At 40.5% G+C, this 20041-nt stretch overlaps 1 protein-coding gene across 1 annotated transcript in view; it reads right to left on the bottom strand.

Moving 5' to 3' along the window:
• Positions 1-627: 627 nt before the first annotated feature.
• Positions 628-20041, bottom strand: part of LACC1 (laccase domain containing 1) — a 55190-nt gene continuing 35776 nt past the window's right edge. The window contains exons 3-6 of the mRNA XM_073614174.1: positions 18582-18763; positions 13608-13773; positions 7148-7373; positions 628-2357 (exon numbers count right to left, since the gene is read on the bottom strand). Of these exons, the coding sequence (XP_073470275.1) occupies positions 2183-2357; positions 7148-7373; positions 13608-13773; positions 18582-18763 (749 nt within the window). The 3' untranslated portion in view covers positions 628-2182. The remainder of the gene's footprint in view (positions 2358-7147; positions 7374-13607; positions 13774-18581; positions 18764-20041) is intronic.

Raw genomic sequence — 20041 nt, forward strand, 5'->3', positions numbered from 1 at the left:
AGGGATGAGTGATTTGGGTACTTAAAGTGAAACGTCACCTTAAAAGAGGAGTTGCTACTGATCCTCCTCCTCACCCCTCTGTTTTCACTTTTAGCTTTTTTTTTAGGGAGCAGGTACCCATTTACCCCCTCCCTCCCTCCCTGCCCGTAAACTCCTGGGACACATCACAGGTTCCAGGAGGCGGCAGGACTATTCACAGAGTGAAGAGCGGCTCTCGCATACGCAGTGGGAAGCCAGCTGTAAAGCCAAAGGGAATCGCAGCTGGATTCGCACAGTAAAGATGGCGGCACCGGGGACCCAAAGACCGGCAAAGAACTGACTCAGGTGAGTACAGCGCTGAATCCCTGGACTGGTAACTGTCCCTTTATTAAAAATCAGCAGCTACAGCATTTGTATTTTTTTTTACAAAATGACAGAAAATCATCTTTAAAGTGGAATGTCTCTCTCTAAAGGCAAGTTTTGCTTTTCTGCCTCCTCTCCCTGGCCAACCCCCCCCCCCCCCCCCACACACACACACACACACACTTCCCTTCAATTTTTTTTCTTTTCTTCTATATTACACACACACATTCATATTTCAATTGTGTAGTTATTATTCAAAGGAAATAAAGTATCTGATGTCATACCCATTTTCTGAGCTGGTAGACCTATTTTATTAACTCTTAACTCCTGTTTCTTAGCATCATTGGTCAACCATGAGGATCTTTCATAATAAAATCTCTTGCTGGTAAGGAAACAAAACAGCATCTTCCCCACTGGCAAGGGTTTCTATTTTATGATCTTTAACCAGCACAATAATGGACCAACAAGTCTATAAGTTCACCTGCAGGGACAAAACTAGGTCTGGCATCTGCCATTGTCACATGTTTATACACATTGTACATATACACCTGTTGTTCCTATTACCAGTAGCTCATGGCTGTTATTATCTACCCATGCTTCCTTATCAGTTTGAGCATATTACAAATATAGATTTCTAATGAGTATAAATGACATTGCTAAGTTGCATTGAGTATCACACACAGTCATTTTGATGAGGTTTCTTAATACTTACTTAAGCACCGAGCCTCTTTTTGAGATGTGTTGTTTACAAGTTAAAAACAGTTTTTTTTTTTGCTAGAAAATTACTTAGAACCCCCAAACATTATACATTTTTATTTTCTAACACCCTAGAGAATAAAAGGGCGGTCCTTGCAATACTTTCTGTCACACCGTATTTGTGCAGCGGTCTTACAAGCGCACTTTTTTTGGAAAATATACACTTTTTTAAATTAAAAAATAAGACAACAGTAAAGTTAGCCCATTTTTTTTATATTGTGAAAGATAATGTTACGCCGAGTAAATTGATACCCAACATGTCATGCTTCAAAATTGCTCCCGCTTGTGGAATGGCGACAAACTTTTTACCCTTAAAAATCTCCATAGGTGACATTTAAAACATTCTACAGGTTGCATGTTTTAAGTTACAGTGGCGGTCTAGAGCTAGAATTCTTGCTCTCACTCTACCAATCGCTGTGATACCTCACATGTGTGGTTTGAACACCGTTTTTTTGCGGGCGCTACTCACGTATGTGCTCGCTTCAGCACGCGAGCTCGGCGGGACGGGACGCGTTTAAAAAAAAAAAAAAAAATTTCTTATTTATTTTACCTTTTATTTTTACACTGTTTAAAAAAAAATTTAAAAAATGGCCCTTTAAGAGCTATGGGCGGAAGTGACGTTTTGACGTCACTTCTGCCCTGCGTTGTTATGGAGACGGGTGGCCATCTTCCCCTCACTCGTCTCCATGCCCAGCAAGGGTGAAAATCCGATTGCCTCCACCGCTGCCGACGGCTCCGGTTAGCAGCAGAGGGCACGGGAGAGCGCTGATAAAAGTAATCTTGCGGCGAATCCGCTGCAGAGACCACTCTTATCGAAAACCGGACCGCCGGCTGAAGACGAGGATACCGAGATTATGGCAGCTAGCTGCTGCCATAATAACGATATCCCCCTTCAAAGTAAGGATGTACATCTTCGTGCGGCGGTCCGGAAGTGGATAATCTGTCACACAATTTACAAACAGTAAAAAAAAAGAAAAACACAATACTTAATTTCTTGCATTTTGGTGCAGTCATAATAATACAATAAATAGGGCACATATATGTTTCCTTCACATTCCTGAGTAGATCAATGAGTCCTTCTTGATTATTCTCTGATGGCTATGAAGCAGATTTGTGTTCCAAAATTTTCACCGTCTCGAACATGAGAGAAAAATTTCTCAGGATGGCAGGAGGTGCAAAGTGTGACATTTTGGCTCTTGTCTGCAATGGTGTCATCTTGAATATTATGAGGCAGAATACCACCACGTTCCAGGAGAATACTAGGAATAAAACATAATAATCACTTATGTGAAGGTTTAACATCTGTCCAAGAATAAAAAAATATTCTTAGAGTTCCTTTTACCACATGTTGATAGGGATTTGGGGAGATGAACCAGGGAAGATCAAATATAAGCGGAGTAACTTTAGCTTTAAACATAAGTACTTGGCCCCTTAGTTCCAGTGAAGGGAACTCTTAAGGCATCAGCATACCATTGGACATTTTGGAGAATTTCATGCTCCCAACTTTATGGGAACTGTTTGGGGATGGGCCCTTCCTGTCCCAACATGACTGCGCACCAGTGCACAAAACAAGGTCCTTAAAGACATGGATGGGCGAGTTTGGGGTGGAGGAACTTGATTGGCCTGCACAGAGTCCTGACCTCAACCCGATAGAACACCTTTGGAATAAATTAGAGTGGAGACTACACACCAGGCCTTCTTATCCAACATCAGTGCCTGACCTCACAAATGAGCTTCTAGAACAGTGAGGGCGAACCTTGGCACCCCAGATGTTTTGGAACTACATTTCCCATGATGCTCATGCACTCTGCAGTGTTGTTGAGCATCATGGGAACTGTAGTTCCAAAACAGCTGGGGTGTCAAGGTTCGCCATCACTGTTCTAGAAGAATGGTCAAACATTCCCATAGACAAACTCCTAAACCTTGTGGACAGCCTTCCTAGAAGAGTTGAAGCTGTTATAGCTGCAAAGGGTGGGCTAACTCAATATTGAACCCTATGGACTAAGACTGGGATGCAATTAGAGTTCATGTGTGTGTGTAAAGGCAGGCATCCCAATACTTTTGACAATATAGTGTATTTGGACCCCTGTATTATGTATTACATGACCAATTCAGTCAGTTCTTTGTAGCCACAGCAAGCCAGAAGAGGTCTGAACTGTTGTATGTCCTGCTGAGTTTTTAAGGAGAGATTAATAAGAAAGATCTCCATCAAGTACAAAGAACTATGCTTGCCATATACTGTATATATATTACCACTATGAAATGAACAATCCACTATTCAGTTCATATAGAGTGATCCCCTCTTTTTCTCTGGGCAGAAATGAGGCGCATCAAATCATCAATATCAAATTGACTCCTACCAAAAACTTGGAATAGTAGAAAGAGGGAAGCTAGCGTCTCAATTGTTCATGTTGCATACAGAGCAGAAAACTGCAAAATGTTGCCTAAAACACTTAATTATATGATCACCGTTTCACTATGGGTGCCTAAGGGAGATACGTTTCCTGTAACTTCCTTATGCTATAACTCCTACAAAATAGTGAAGGGACAAAATGCATTTTCAGTGTGGCACTGAAGGTACAAGCAAAAAGGTGATTTACAGATATTAATTCTTTGCCAGTGGTGGACTGCATTTTACAACTAAGAGCCCTGACCTCAACCCTATTGAACACCACTGAGATAAATTGAAACACTGGTAACTTGACCTCACAAAATAAAGCTAAATGGACACACATTCTCACAAAAAGGATCCCAAAATCCTGTGGACATCTTTCAAGAGTAGAGGCTGTAATAGATACAAGGGTAGGGGGGCAAGTCCATATTAATACCCACGGTTTTAGAATGGGATTTTCAACAAGCTATATACAGTTTATCTTGGGTCCCTAGCTATTATTGATACAATAGAAAAATACAATGAAGTTTTACATTGCAACATCATTCCCTACATCATTAGGTATAAAAATTTAGGGGACAGCACCATGGAAAGAGTTAAGGTCCAATTCCAGAAAAGTAAAAATGCTCTTTTGCAGTGGGGCTACACCCACAGTTCAAGGGTTAAAAGCTCATTTATGCCTAAGAGCAGTGAAGAGTCATTTCACATACCCAATCCTCTGTACCCCCAACAGTTGGTGCTCCCCCATGCTCCGACAGTGGATTTCTCTTCAGCATCTTCACATCCAGTGCAAGGCCATGCAACCTGCATTGGTACTGATGGCATCAGAGGACTTAAGACTGCTAGAGTGTAGGGGAAAGGATGACGCTGGGATCGGTTTAGCAGTGGAGAGGCATATGCTGGAGAGGAGGATCAAACAAGTAAAACTGCTTTTCCGAGTCCCCCAGACATAAGCATTTAAGTGTGTGTGTGTGTGTGTGTGTAGACCACTGCAAGAGAGAATATTTATTTTCCTTGTTCAGTAAAGTGCAGCTTTAAGGAAATATAGGAGAAAAAATGGATTGTATAAAACCAGAATCAATTACAGCTCTGCAAGCCAATTTAGCTCTACAGCAGGTAGTGTTATAATTCTGATTTTAAGAGGTGTAGAATTGCTGTTGCTGTGGACGGCTTTAGATAAATGGTTTTGTGTATAGAATTACAATCCTGTCTTACATTTACAATGTTCCAATGCTTTATTTAATTTACAGCATTAAATATATTGTGCTACATCCATAATGTATTTGAATTTTAAAGATTAATACATTGCAAGTACAGTGGGCTGTACTGGATGTACTGCTAACTAAATAAAACATAGCACTCAGGGGAGCGCCTATTCATGAATATTTGACATAATAAGTAATGCAAGTTTGGTTAATTCCTCTACAGCCACAGTACACGACCCACTTACAGCATGTCCTCTCTAACCTTTCATACATAATACTACTCTGCAGAGAGCCTTTATATATGGTTTAGGAATAGATTATTCCCATTTATCCAAATAATCTTACGGCTTTCGTTTAAGTGTTTTATCGTCATGAAAATCATGTTCAAGTACCTTATTAACTATAACTATATCTCATCAATGCCCGGGACTAAGGTGATGTGAAATATCTAACATTAAGGTAGTTCTTTGAGTTAGAAATGAGACTTCACTGTGTGCAGTAAAATAACATACAGAGTCCCTCTGTGAAGTGTCTTGTGCCATGTCACTACACACTGTAACTTGGTAGATGTTGCATTAGGAGGGACGTGCTGAGCCTGCACGCACTCTACTAGTCCAGTGTACCTCTGCTACAGAATTGGGTCCCGCTGAGCACATTGCGCAGACCTCATTCGTGCACCTCATGCATGCGCTCGTTAACTCGTTCCTTCCTGTACCTTGTGACTAGGCCATGCATCGCCATAATGCAGGTTCGGTCCTGGTTGCTACTGTAAACCAACTGCCAGGGAGGAAGCCATACATCGACCCCCTCGCTACCGGAGGACCTGTCACCTTACCAGGTACCACACCTAACGACTGGTTGCTTTGTGTCTTGAACTTTTACTTGGTTACTCTCAGCAACTTCCTTATCTTGATGAGTTAACCCTTTTGTAGTGGTGTTACATCATAAATATTTGTGCTTTACAGACCCTGGTTCTTTAGATATGCCAGAACCAACATGCACCCCTTTGAATAATTTAATAATTTTAGACCAGTTGATGCACTTTATATCAGAAGAGTTGATGCAACTGTACTGAAGAGATTCCAACATTACAGTCCAATATGAACAGAGTCCAAACCTTAACCCTAACTATAGCTGTGTGGCTGCCCGGGCATATCTCTGTAAGGTATTAGTCCATTCCAATACTTGTCTGTCCTCCGGAACCCCTGTACCTCTAACAGACTACAAGGCGCAGTAGTCCCCTTTTCACTGTGTGGGTCATGAACGCTAGCTGAGAGCCCTGGACCTCAGCCTTCCCCCTTTTTATAACACAGGTGGGCTGGCTGGGACCAAAAACCCAGTAACTGAGCATACATAACTTAAAGCGGAGCTCCACCCAAAAGGGGAACCTCTGCTTGTCTTCCTCCTCTTCCTCTCATTAAAAATGTCAGCAGCTATAGTATTTGTAGCTGCTGACTTTTAATTTTTTTCTGAAAGAGCCTGGAGCTCCTCTTTAACCCATTCCCCCAGCCTGGGACAGCCTCTAACTTACTAAGGCAGACATATTACAACCTGCCTACGTGTGGGCTAAATGAGAGGGTATCGAATAGATTCCTCCATCCACACTAAACAGCATGGATTGAGGAATCTCCCCTGCCAGCTATTCAACAGCCAGCATGTGCTGAATATCTGAGCCCTGACTACATCTGATTGGACACAGTCACTGTTCAGCTGACAATTTTCCACCCAATTCTCTTCTCAAAATTTGAAAAAATAATCTACTTTTCTTGAGTCTGGTGGTATTAGCAGGGCCACCCACAGCTTAGATTTTGCCTGATTCCGCAGGAATTTGATGACATTTTTGCAATGTTAACATAGGAAATAATCAGTAATCAAATAAATGTATACATATACCTCTCATCAACTCAGAAAAAAACTCTTTAGTAATAGAGAACATAATCTAAAACCTAATAGTTTGCAAAAGATTGCAAGGTCTATTGAATTATCTGAATTACTTATTAAAACAAGGTCTTGTCTTTATCAATTAATCTAATCTTCAAACGTGTATACAATAAGGAAAGCAAAGCCAAGAAATTGCAGATCCCAAGAAACACTGTACTACATGCACAGAGAGCTAAATTAAGGAGGAAGGGGTCAGCCTAGGAAGTGAGATTTATTTAGGAACTCTCTGTGAATGTAAAAGCAGAGCTATGCAATATAGTGCCTTGTGTGCAGTAAAAATTACACATCACTACAACACAAGCTTGCTTTCACCTTTAACATTCTGCTATTTTAGGAACTACTGTGCAACAGATAATGTATAAATTATACAGGTAAATAATCTACACAATTGCAGAAAAAAAAATATCACCGGCATTTATTGTGCACATGGTATAAAAAGAAAACATTTGGTTTAATGTGTTTTATTAGGGAAAGCATTAGAGTAAACTGTTGAAAGAAAAATTGGGCTTACCGAGTAGCTCTTCTGATATCAACATATGGTCTTGGGGACTCAATCTGTCGGACACATTGTGGGTCTATGTCATGAAAAGCTTTGGCTTCTTCCTGATTTAGGGTAAAGCAGCATGGTCCCACTGATGGTCCAAGAACAACCAGTATATCCTTCATATCACACTGGTACTCAGATACCATGGTGTTTACTGTGGCCATTGAAACTCCTAGCAAAGTCCCTTTCCAGCCTGCCAAAAGACACCATATTTGTACACATTTTAGAAAAAAGTTTATGAAAATAGTTGGAAGTAAATTACATTTTGGGTACAATAACTCAAATATCAATGTAGCCATACAAATGTTTGTGCAAAAATTGAAAAGTGCTGTTTTGAGACAATGGGAAGGAGCCAAGATGAAGGAATTGAATACTACACTCCGTCCTTCAAGAAAATAATTTTTGTTCTTTGTGGACTACTATTTTATTTTTCAATGATCATGAGTTTTTTTGTTTTGTTTTTTTAAATGGAGTACATGTTTACTTATAGACCATTGGACAAGTAGACTCTAGATGGACTTGTTAAGCACCACAAAACATGGTCATCTAAAAATACATTTTTTTTATACAAAAACATAAAAAAGACAAATACAGTGAAGTTAGAAATTCCTAGCACCATCTGCTAGAAAAACTACCACTAACCTAAACATTGATGACTGCATCTGTACAAATCTCATGCTAAGTTACAGTTTGGCCTATGAATGGTTATGATGGTGATGTCTATGTGGTAGTTTTTCTAGCAGATGGTGCTAGGAATTTTTAACTTCACTGTATTTGTCTTTTTAATGTTTTTGTATAAATAAAATACTTATTTTTAGATGACCATGTGTGTTATGGTGCTAAAAAGTCCATCTAGAGTCTCAAATTGCCGGCCCTCCAGCTGTTGCAAATCTACAAGTCCCAAGCATGACTCTTACAGGCAGAGGCATGATAGGACTTGTAGTTTTGCAACAGCTGGAGGGCCGCCAGTTTGAGACCCCTGATCTAGAGTCTACTTGTCCAATTTTGTCAATAATTTGGGATGTGGCACCCCTTTACTATATCAGCATCCACAGTACCACCCTGTAGGGATGCCTTCTTTTCATTTTACTTATAGACCATCTTCACATGTGCGCATTACCATAACTCATGGTACTGTATCATGCACATGTTAGTATGTAGTGGTGCCATTAATTCTGAATGGCACCCAATTGCATTAATGCAATGCATGTGTGTTACAGCGCACCACAACACATTATAATGCACTACTGTGTGTTGTGGTGTGCTACATTGGGATAAATAGAGCAGGTGCAGTTATTTTTCAGCACCAGTATGTTAGCAGCCCATTCAGATGAATAGACTGCCCTAACATAACTCACATTATTGTGCGACATAATGGGTTATTGCGCTGCACAGATGTGAATGGGGACAAAATATCACGCTTGCTGTGGATGTTGCAGTGAAACAGACTTTCCAATAATCTACAGAATGTTCTACTCTTGAATTTCACAGGGTATTTATGATTGGTTACCTGGTATTTTTACAACCCATTCCCAAGAGTTAATGCCCCGTACACACGGTCGGATTTTCCGACAACAAATGTTGGATGTGAGCTTGTATGCTCCATCGAACATTTGTTGTCGGACTTTCCGTCAACGAATGTTGGCTAGCAGGTTCTCAAATTTTCCGCCAACAAATGTTTGTTGTCGGACTTTCTGTGTGTACACAAGTCCGTCGGCAAAAGTCCACGCATGCTCGGAATCAAGTACGAGCCGGAAGCGCTCGGTCTTGTAAAACTAGCGTTCGTAATGGAGATATCACGTACGTCTTGTACGTCACTACGTTCGTAATTGTTGGCCAACATTTGTGTGACCGTGTGTATGCAAGACAAGTTGGAGCCAACAACCTTCGAACAAAAATCCACAGTTTTGTTGTCGTAAAGTCTGATCGTGTGTATGGGGCATTACACTTACTAAGTCCTGGTCTTTAATTCTGAGATGTTTAGGAGCGAAACATTAATGGACTGGCTTATGTGTGTGTGTGTGTGTGTGTGAGGCCGGGGGGGGGTGTCTAAGCCCCCATTCACACTTACTGTAAGCATAGCCAGGTGATTTGGAGGATTTTTATTTGTTTCATGTTTTTTAGGAGATTGTACAGGAATAGAAGCATACTTTTTTGACCCCATAGACTTTTAAATAGGAACACCTGAAAAACAAGCATAAACACACTTTTCTGGCACCCCCATTAAAATCTATGGGGCCAAAAAAACGCAATTCTGCCCCAAAGCAGAGCATGTATTTTTTCAAGTTTCATGTGACAGGGGACAAGCAACAGAACGCTCAGGTGTGAATGGATCCATTGAGAATAATGGGACGCCTCATCTTGAGTGCAGTCGTGCTTCCAGAATCATGCAACAAAAACACAGAGGTGTGAAAGCGGGCTAATCAATAGCCCAACCTGAGTGTGAGAATGCGTGTCACTACTCAGCCTTATCAATTACAAAAGTTATTTTATTTTTTTCATTGTGCATGAAACTGACATACATAAGGGTTATTTCATCTATGAGATTGTTGTATGGGTAACAGCAGACAGATTCCACAGAAAGCATTCAATTATGAATTGCTGTCACTCTTGGTTGCAGCTAAGGAATGCCTTCAGTAGATAAAACTATAGCACTGTGAAAGATCGCAGTGCCCTCTGTCGTCATGTCAGGCCCTGCACATGCTCAATTAGAAATGTTTGTTTTTCACTCCACAAGAAGCCTTCTAATAAAACATGTTTGTGTGCTCGTAATGGTCAAATTGCTTTAGCATCATTTTCAGCAGTAAAATGAAGATTACAGAAAAGTCATTAGTAATAAGCAGAAGCGTGTTTTGTTGGAAACAAACAAAGGCTCCAATACCGCCCATGTATTACAAAAAAATATAATTACCTAAACTCTAGATGAGTCAGAACGTGTGTTATCCTAGTAGGATATTTCTGTTTTGTGGTCTTTGGAGGTTTAATATTTATAGGAGGTGAAAGAGAGAGGGCATGCACCCCACTGCTATTCTGGAAATAAAACCATGTCTTTGACAGGATATCTATTTTCCCAGCAATTGGATTCAAAGGAGCACTCAACTATTAGACCTGTTTACTGGAAACTGGTTTAAAAGAAACACTCTCCTCTCAGACTTATTTACCACCCCACCCCCCCCTTTATTTATCTATTTATCCACTTTCCCCAATGTCCACAATCATTTTCCTTTCAAATAAAGGCCTTTTGCACTTCCTCTTTATTTAGCACGTCATAAGCCATTTTTGCCTTTCTTAGAAATGTTTACATGGAATTTGGTTTCCCATGGTACATTGCTTCAATAATTGCCAGGACTGCATCTGTTTATGAACAAGACGTACTGCAACAATGGAAGGATGGGGAGGGCAAGAGCTCCTACTTCATTTTTGATTTTGAGAAAACAATCAGACTTGATGTGTCCATATTTTACTATTAACAGGAGGAGTTACGCTATAAGATCACAGTGCAGACTGGAATTTCGCTATGCATTGCTTTTCTTGGAATATTGTGATTTTATTGACCACAAACAAATCTAAGGCAGGGTTAAAGAGGTAGTCAACTCTGGAAAGGAAAAAAAAAAATTCTTTTCCCCTGCAAGGCTATGTCATAATGTGCTAGTATGCATCGCTGGAAGGTCTCTGGCTACATCTGATTCACTGGCGCAGAACAAAAAAGCAACACACGAGTGTCATTAAAGTGTCCAGATTCCAATTCTCATTCCAGAAGCAAGATTGTCTGCTAATCGCCATTATATAGGAGGGAGGCATTCTGTAATTCCTATAGGTAACCTGGAGACCCAGGGTATGCCATTTGGTGCGTCCACTTGGAGCAAGAGGATCCATGATTCTCTCATTGGCTGCCTGGAATGATCTTCCCTGTCTTTCATATGTTGACCTACAAATGGCGATGGAGCATTTGAGATACTAAGCCTTCCTTGACCCCCCCCCCGTAATAGGTGGTCAATGCTCTCTGGTAAGAGCACATCCTTTATTGGTGGTGGTGTATCACATGGTGGAAGAATTTAGTTGGCTTATCAACTATAAAGACACTCATCTATACTTGTGTCACCTGTGTGACTCAGACTCATTTTTTGTTTTCTTTGTCACATTTAGAGCAACATTATTAAGCTTTATTATAGGCGTACCTGTAGGTAAAAAGGGCTAAGATGACTTTACTACCACTTTAAAACATTAAATTTAGGGCCTGTGTTGATGGGTTTGTGTTAGTGTCACATGGGATGTAAGTCTATGGGAATGCAAAACACATTTGAAGCATGTAAAATGCAGGTCAGAAGAAAATTACCTGCATGTGTCAGTGAATTCTGAATGATCTCATTGGTGTCTCAAACTGATGCCTTCAACACAAGCCCAAGTCTGTTGAAACAGGCCCTTTAACCTTCCTGGCGGTATTCCCGAGTGTGGCTCGAGGGTTAAATTTTAGTACCATTAGTGGTAACCCCGAGCCACACTCGGGATTGCATTGCAGAATCCTGCTGCCAATTACTTATCTTGTCACCAGGATTCTGCGATATCTCCCCCCCCCCCCCCCGTGTCTGTGTCCCCCGCCTGATGCTCTGTGTGCCGGGCTCCATTCCCTGCGAGCGTCCCGACACATGGGGGCGGAGCTTGTGGCAAATTCAAAAAGTGCAAAATTCATAACACTTACATTACACAGTAATCTTACAGATTACATTACTGTATCAAATCAATTCACCTCCCTTTTGTCCCTAATGCTTTGTTCAGTGCACTGCCATGCAGTTTTATATTATATATACTGTTCTTTCTGCCTGGAAACTTGAGATTGTCCATAGCAACCAAAAAGTGTCCCTTAAGACAAAAGTGGTTTTAGACCTGCTAGAAAACAGCGATAGTAAATTAGAACATTTGTAGAATTGAGTGATATTGAATCATGGGGAAATTCATTTTATTATTATTACATTATTATTTTTAATAATAATTTATTATTTTATAATTCATGATTTCGTGTTTCAAACTTTAACATACTCGAGATATCTACTAGACTCTTGTTTGGACAGATTTAAGTGTGTTATTACTAAGAATTACAGGCCTGCAATATAAAATGCCAAATTTCTATGCAAAACATTGTACAGCTTTGAGACGCAAAAATCTGACATAATCATACCGCCAGGGTGGCTACGTCTTTAATAAAATTATAGGTTCTCTAGTGTTCAGCAAAGACCTAATGGGATAGCACAACAAGCTCTTTGCTCTTTCCTCCCCTTCTTCTCTTTCAGGTTGCTATTGGATTTTGCAGCCTCCTTCTCCCCCAGCAACAGCCTGTACCCACATGCCATTTTCCGGTAAATACCATTGCTGTTTCCCACAATCAGCTTTCTCTTTTATACATTGTTTGTTTTTTAATGGGGGTTAATTATTCAGTCTAGTCTAGCTAGACATTGTGATTTGATTTTCTGGTATTGTTTCTTTGGTTTGGTATGTGTCTTTAAGGCTTCACCTATATTCTATTGTGGCTATTTAAAGGGATTGTAAACCCTGATTTTTATCTTTTTAAATAGTAAAGCATGTTATACTTACCTGCCCAATCCTCCTCTTTTTGGGTCCCTCACCTGTGCTCCTGGCTCCTCCCCCCCAGCTGAGTGCCTACCATAGCAAGCAGCTTGTTATGGGGACATACATGCAGGCTTGCTCCGATGCCAGCTCTATGTGCCCATAGACACACAGAGGGCGGCTTGGTCCCGCCCTCTACTCCCTCCTCACTGGCTGTGAGTGACAACAGTGGAAGCCAATGGCAATGGGGTATAGATAGCTTGCTGTGTTCAGAGGCAGCTAAACACTGCCTCTGGATGCAACCCAATACCTATGGAAGATCACATCCTTATATTCCTGGAGGAACTGACATCCTTGCACTTTTTTTGTGGATTGGGTCTAACTTTATGCTCTTTATTAAAATATAGCCCAGTTGTGAATATTTTACTAAAGAAGTGAACTATGTTAGAAATGCATTAGATTTCTCCTAAGGTCATGGCTGGCCACAACCTGTTTCAATGATGTAATCAGATGTATTTGTGTGTTATAGAATGTAAAATGATCTCATAGACGTGCATGTACAACAGGGTGTATATCACAGCTAAGAATAAAGATAATGATAATGGATGTTTTTATCAAGTTGTCTGTCAGTTTTTTTTAGGCGGACCTGAAAACAGAATCCAACAGAACGAATGGCAATTGGGTGTAAACAGACAGGCAGTCCGTTTAAATCCAACTGCCTGTAGAGTAGAGTGGGCTGTGTCTGCTCTGCATAGCGGAACGGACACAGACCAGCCACCCACCTGCTCATTTATTCATTTATTGATTGATGTCCTTTTATTTTGAATGAATAAAAAAAAAAAAAAGGGATTAGTAGTGTTGTTACCTGAGTGGGCCACTCCACAAGCTTTTTTTACTGGATCACAGAAAAGGATTGGAATACAGTCTGCACCAGGGGCAGCAATTGTCACGCCTTTCTGATTGGTCACTATTCCATCATATCTTTCTGGTTCTGTTTTTCCAAGTATTTTCACAATCTCTGCATGGTCAACCTACAAGAAAAAATAGACTTTTACACAACTGTAATTTTTTTCCTGTCCTGGCTTTCCTACCTTGACACTAAATCTGGTGTTTATTTTGTGTTACATTGTACAATTTCTAGTATTTACAAAAATGAATTGGTCTAATTTATTAAAGTGTAAACTCTGACAATGACGTCTCTTATTTACTCCAATCATCTTGCTAGAAATCTTGTGAGCTGATAACTTCCTGGGTTCTCTGCCTATGATGACCATTATCAGCAATGGTTCTTAGCTATCACTGAGGACTACAAACCACATCCTTCTATGTTATGGACAATAGGAGAGGGGTGGGGTTCTTGATTCTGATACAGAAGGGTGAGTGGGCATTATCACAGGACAGGAAGTGTTTTACTGGCAGAATCACTGGGTGAAAATAAAAAAAAATAAAGCCTGAAATAGGAAAACGAATGCAGTCACCGCATCCAATGACTGGTAAGCTCTAATATATTACATTTTTGTTTTTGTGTTTAGATACACTTGGAAGTATATAGCTAAAGGGCTGCCTTTATTGCTGTAACCTGCTTTCTATATTTCTACAGGTAAAATATTTGTCAGCTTTTTAAAGGGTACATGTGCACCATGCACGTTCTGACACAGTGGGGGTTACAGTATGGTGCAAGAATCAAGGTGAATACCCCCAGGGCAGACTTTATAGGCACTTGTATATTGAGAGAAATATAGAAAAATATATGTTTGTAACAGACGATATTTATTTAACAGAATACGTTTAAAAACACCATAATCCAAGCAACACGCCCAGTATTGTCCTTCACCCTTACTGGGCGTTATGCTTGGATTATGGTGTTTCAGGACACAGATTTGTATTCATTCCATGTTTCCGTTTATGTGAAAATGTTTTTAAACTTATTCTGTTAAATAAATAACAAACAAATGTAGCACCCTCTATCTGAAGGTAGGTGCTAGAATAGGATTTTTCCCAGCTCAGGATATGTGTAGGTAAATCTAGGCAGGCTTATGTTGTGTGCTGGGCCTGTCTGTTTTGATTTTGGGATTGGGAGTGTACAGTGCAGTGGTGGGTGTGGTCACCTGTACTTTGATTCAGAGATGCCTCCCCTATTTTCAGAAAGATGTTTCTGGCATGGGGGCTGGACCTGAAGTCTGAGTGGCAGGCAGCTCATGTGAGGAGCTCTGATCAATTACCTCTTGGTATTGGCAGGGGGCAGGCCTCCCATTTATGCTGGGATCTCATGCCATCAGGGAGGAGTTCTGAAAGCAGGAAAAGATAGAATGGAGTGCTGAGTTGTTGTTCCGGGCATCCCCATGTGGGGGGTGCGCCGAACGCGGAGGAGGGCTGGAGGAGCCGTAGGAATCTTCAGCAAGGAGCTGGTGTCAAGCTGCTGTGACCGGGGAACACAGGACTTGTGCACAGATGAAGGTTGGTGAAGAAGAAATAGCAGTAAAGAGTCAGGAGGAAAGCGGCAGAGCTAAAGTCAAGCTGGAGGTCAGTGCTGAAGAATTATAAGAGGATCTTTAAGAGTAGTGAGAAATGCTGTGGCCGGGGAACACAGTGTTTGCAATCTTGGACTGGATGGTATAAATGGTCCACCTATTACCACCTATTACCATGTGTCAGGCCGTCGGGGGGAGGTACCAAATATCTCTGGTCTGGTTAAGCGCATTGGTAATACCTTCCAAAAGACTGTGTGGCTGTCTGATTCATTGAGCCACCAGGGAGAGGTTTTGTAGGCCTCTGGCTCCTTGATTCGCTGGGGAAATACCATTATGGTCTGCAAGGTGGAATTATTCAGAATAATTCTTTTTTGTCCCAATGGAAGTGAAGAAATAGTATTTCAGTTGTTTGGCAGTGAAGTATTTGTACAAGAAGAGAAGGAGTAACAGTCTGCAGAGAAGTTATCCAGAGGAAGGAGACTGGGGGTACAAGGTGTGCATCAATTTGCAAGGCCAAGGCCACTAAATGTTTTACAATGTGGTAAATGCTTTGGGCATCTCATATCTTCCTTTATCCCACCCAAGTTGTATCCTACAATAAACGTAACAAAACTGCGCAAATAACTGTTCATTGTCTTAACTGATAGATGGGGGTCTGGCAGCAGGGTGATTGGCGGATTGCTAGTAACCAAGTGGTGAACATACCACAGACATATATTTTTCTATATTTCTCTCAATATACAAGTGCCTATGAAGTCCACCTAGGGGTATTATCCTTGTTTCTAACAATTTTTGGATGTGGCACTATAAAAAGGGGATACACTCACCAATCACATTTGTACAGCATGGTGTGCAAGCACACAAACGCCAACACACAATGTAGGATCAGACCATGCAGATTCTTCCTTTTTTTTCAAAGCTTTATTTGAAAAGTGATAGCTAGATTTGAATTAATTGTATTGACACTTCCTTTTCTTCCCATTCTACTTTTCTATAAGCAGGCAGTTCTTTAAAAAAAAATTACCCTGGTTCACAGTAGGGATATTCATCTAAGATCAATCTGCTGTCTGATGTCTAACCAGCTTAATAATGGAACTACTGGAGTACACCGATTGTGAATATAATAGAAAAGACCTCTAGAAATGACATGGTAATTTTGTAGAAAATCTTTCTGTGCAGTGATAATGCAAGCTTATTATCTAACAGTATTAAATATTTCTATTATACTGTATAGCCACTTGAAGACCAAATCTTTTCTGGCACTTCTTGTTTACAAGTTTAAATCAGCATTTTTTTTGCTATAAAATTTTTTTATAACCCTCAAACATTATATATGGGAATAAAATTGCGATTGATACAATTCTTTATGTCAAGTGGTATTTGCGCACCGGTTTTTCAGATTTAATACACTAAATAAATTCAAAAATAATTATAATTTATAATAAATTTAAAAAAAAAATTTTTTTTGTAAAATATGAAAGTTAATGTTACGCCAAGTAAATAGATATCCAAAATGTCATGCTTTAAAATTACGCACACTCGTGGAATGGCAACAAACTACCGTACTTAAAAATCTCCATAAAATTATCCCGAAATCCCCGAAACCCCCCCTTCCATGGGTTCTTGGGAACAATCAATTAATGTGGCTCTTCCCATGTATAAATTAACCTACATAAACAGAAATTGCCCTGTGAAATATGAGAGGGTCTGGCAGCCCTGGATTGCATAATGTTTGATGGTACTTATTGTGGGACAATATACAGAGCATTGTCGAACCCTCTGGTGACAATAATACTACCCCCACCTGGGGAATGACTAGATACTTATGTTGTGTTAATACTCCCTTAAACTGCATATGTAACTCTTTTTAGAGGAACGATGTCCTGCATGTTATTGTATCTGCTATCATGATTGCACTTCATAAACTGTACCATACCATAATTCCTTCAATAAAAGAACATTCTGTTCATGTTAAAACAAAAAAATCTCCATAGGCAACACTTTAAACATTTTTAGAGGTTACCTGTTTAGAGTTACAGGTCTAGCACTAGAATTACTGCTCTCGCTCTAACGTTTGCGGCGATATCTCACATGTGTGGAGCAAACACTGTTTAAATATGCTTGTGCAACTTACGTATTCGTTCGCTTCTGCCCGGCATCCCTTGTAATAGAAATAAGGATGGAAGGTCCTCTTTATGGAGAGATCTGGGGTCAAAAAGACCCCAGATCTCTCCTTTACCTTTAAAAGCAAAAGATCAAAAAAAAAAAAAAAAAGTGATCTTTTGCTTAAATAAATTGATTACATCCGCCCTAAACCAGAAGTGACATCATGATGTCGTTCTGGTCATCCAAAGCCATAGAGGCGATCTGGTCTCTGTTCGCCTCTGTCCAGACAGCGGAACCATCGGATGGTTTCTCGGGAGCGCCAGTAAAAAAGTTTAGCCTGAGAAAAGCCAGCAAGCAGCGGGTGGGGAGTGGGGGGGGCAATGTAACGCGAGAAAGCCTCGGTAAACGTGTATATATATATATATATATATATGCATTGCGGTCGGCAAGTGGATAGTGAATGCTTTGTACTGCAGCTTGTCTTTAAACTGTCAAAATATGAGGGCTACTATTTCAGATTTTTTTTTTTATAATGACCCCCCCAAGACTTTTTGAATCACTGACCTGGAACAAGGATGCAGATCAGGAAAGAAAAATGTCAACAGTCCTTATCTTCGTACTTGTTTTAGGTTGTACCCGAAAGTATTGAAGCTCAGTATTGAGGTTCAGCATGACAGCCTGTTGTTGTCATTGTCAGAAGCATAGATCAACAGTGGTAGACCCTGTGGTTCTCATATGACAGGCTTCCTAAGACGCAATGGCGTTTATTTACTAAAGGCAAATCCACTTTGCACTGCAAGTGCGCTCCAAGTGCACTTGGGAATGCACTTGGAAGTGCAGTCGCTGTAGATCCGAGGGGGACAGGCAAGGAAAATAAAAAACAGCATTTTTGCTTGTAAATGATTGGATGATAAAATCAGCAGAGCTTCCCCTCATTTCAGATCTTCCCCTCAGATCTTAAGCGACTGCACTTCCAAGTGCACTTGCAGTGCAAAGTGGATTTGCCTTTAGTAAATTAACCCCAATGGGTTCGATTTAGCAAAGACAGATACATTTGCAAGGCAATTTCACTTGTTGAATGTGGTGAATTCACTTTGCAAAGAATACCTAATCACATGCCAGGAAAAAGGATTTTTGCTTGCACCTGATTGGCTGCTGGTAGTTAGCAGAGCTTGTCCCCATTTACTAGACTAAGATAACATTCTATTGCAAAGTGAACTTCCCTCTTGCCTTTAGCAAACTATTGTGACAACGTAGCTTACTTTTATTGGAACATAAGTTTGAGGATCAAATCCTGCAGCTTTTCCCAGGCGACAAAAGTTCTCTTCAACAACTGCTTTTGGATCTTTCCTCTTGGGACTGCAGAAAAGATTTAATCCACTAAGAGTCGGAATGGGGGTTATACCGCCACATCTTGTCGTAAAGCCATGCAGAAAGGTCTCTTCTGTAAAGAAAAAAGAGTTGCAAGCAGACAGGTCAAGTGATTATGTGACATATAAGACAATAAATAGTAAAAAGGTCTAAAATGTAGACTTAGGACAATGTTCATTTTTTTACTAGCTATCATCAACAATATCAATTTTTAACAGCAAAGCACATCTCAAAAACAGCAAGTGAACTAAAACATGGGCTCAGAACAAGATCTTATTGGTAATGATGCTACCAAAGTCATTTTTAGTTAGCTCTGCATGGAAGGTAGATTACCAGAAACCACATAAGTCAAGTCAACAAAAACGTAGTGGTCTTTGCAGTGTGCTCATTAGAAGTGATTTTAGATCACACATTTATATGTTGGAAGGTTATCCTCTTTCGGTGCCCAACCTGATCGCAAATGGTGCACTGGATTTTTTTACTTTCAAGATCAAATATTTGTTTTCAGATATCTGTAATGTCTAGATTGAACACATTTGTAATAAGCCTTTCATTACATATTTATATTAAAAAGTTTGTTACCCCAGCACTTCAAATTCCTGATTTGTACCTGCTGTACCATGTACTTGTATGAGAAAGTATCCTGTTCTCTTTGCATTGCTTCCTTTGTGTGAAATCCCTGGCGTCCCTGATAGTCCCCTTGCTTTCCTATTAAAAACTGACCACGTTAAGCAGGACAGCTCCCCATGGTCAGTTCTCTAGCTGTGCTGGGAACTCAGTGTGCTCTCCTCCAATGATCAGACTTGTCCTGGCATGCCCCTGCTGCACAGCCATTCACTGGCAAGCTCAGTGTCCTGTTGCTTCTCCTCCCCCCAGCTCTTATGCAACTGAGAACAGAGAGAATGTGATCATTTATAAAAAAGGGGGAAAATGTATTTGTTTTTTTATATCTATACAAAAATGTTTTACCTTTCATTTCTCTTTTAAACTGAATGGGTTGTTTTACAAGGTGATCGTTTATAAACACTTTAACCGCTTCAGATCCGGGCCATTGCCAAATGACGGCAACAGCGCGGATCTAAATTGCCCGGACGACGTCTATTGATGTTGTCCCGTGCACGAGCGGCCTGCGCGCCCCCTGCAGGGCGCGCGCGGCGCGCTCGGTGATCAGCGAGTCTATGAGACTCGCCTGATCACAGATCAAAGTAAGGGGTTGGTCCCGACCCCTTACCATATGATCAGCTGTCAGCCAATGACAGCTGATCATGTGATGTAAACAGAGCTGGTAATCGGCTATTTTTCCTCCTCGCGCTGACAGCGCGAGGAGGAAAAAAAAACCCGGTCACCGGCG

The sequence above is a fragment of the Aquarana catesbeiana genome, linkage group LG02 (assembly GCF_042186555.1).
Source record: "Aquarana catesbeiana isolate 2022-GZ linkage group LG02, ASM4218655v1, whole genome shotgun sequence".
In the NCBI taxonomy this organism is placed as follows: domain Eukaryota; kingdom Metazoa; phylum Chordata; class Amphibia; order Anura; family Ranidae; genus Aquarana; species Aquarana catesbeiana.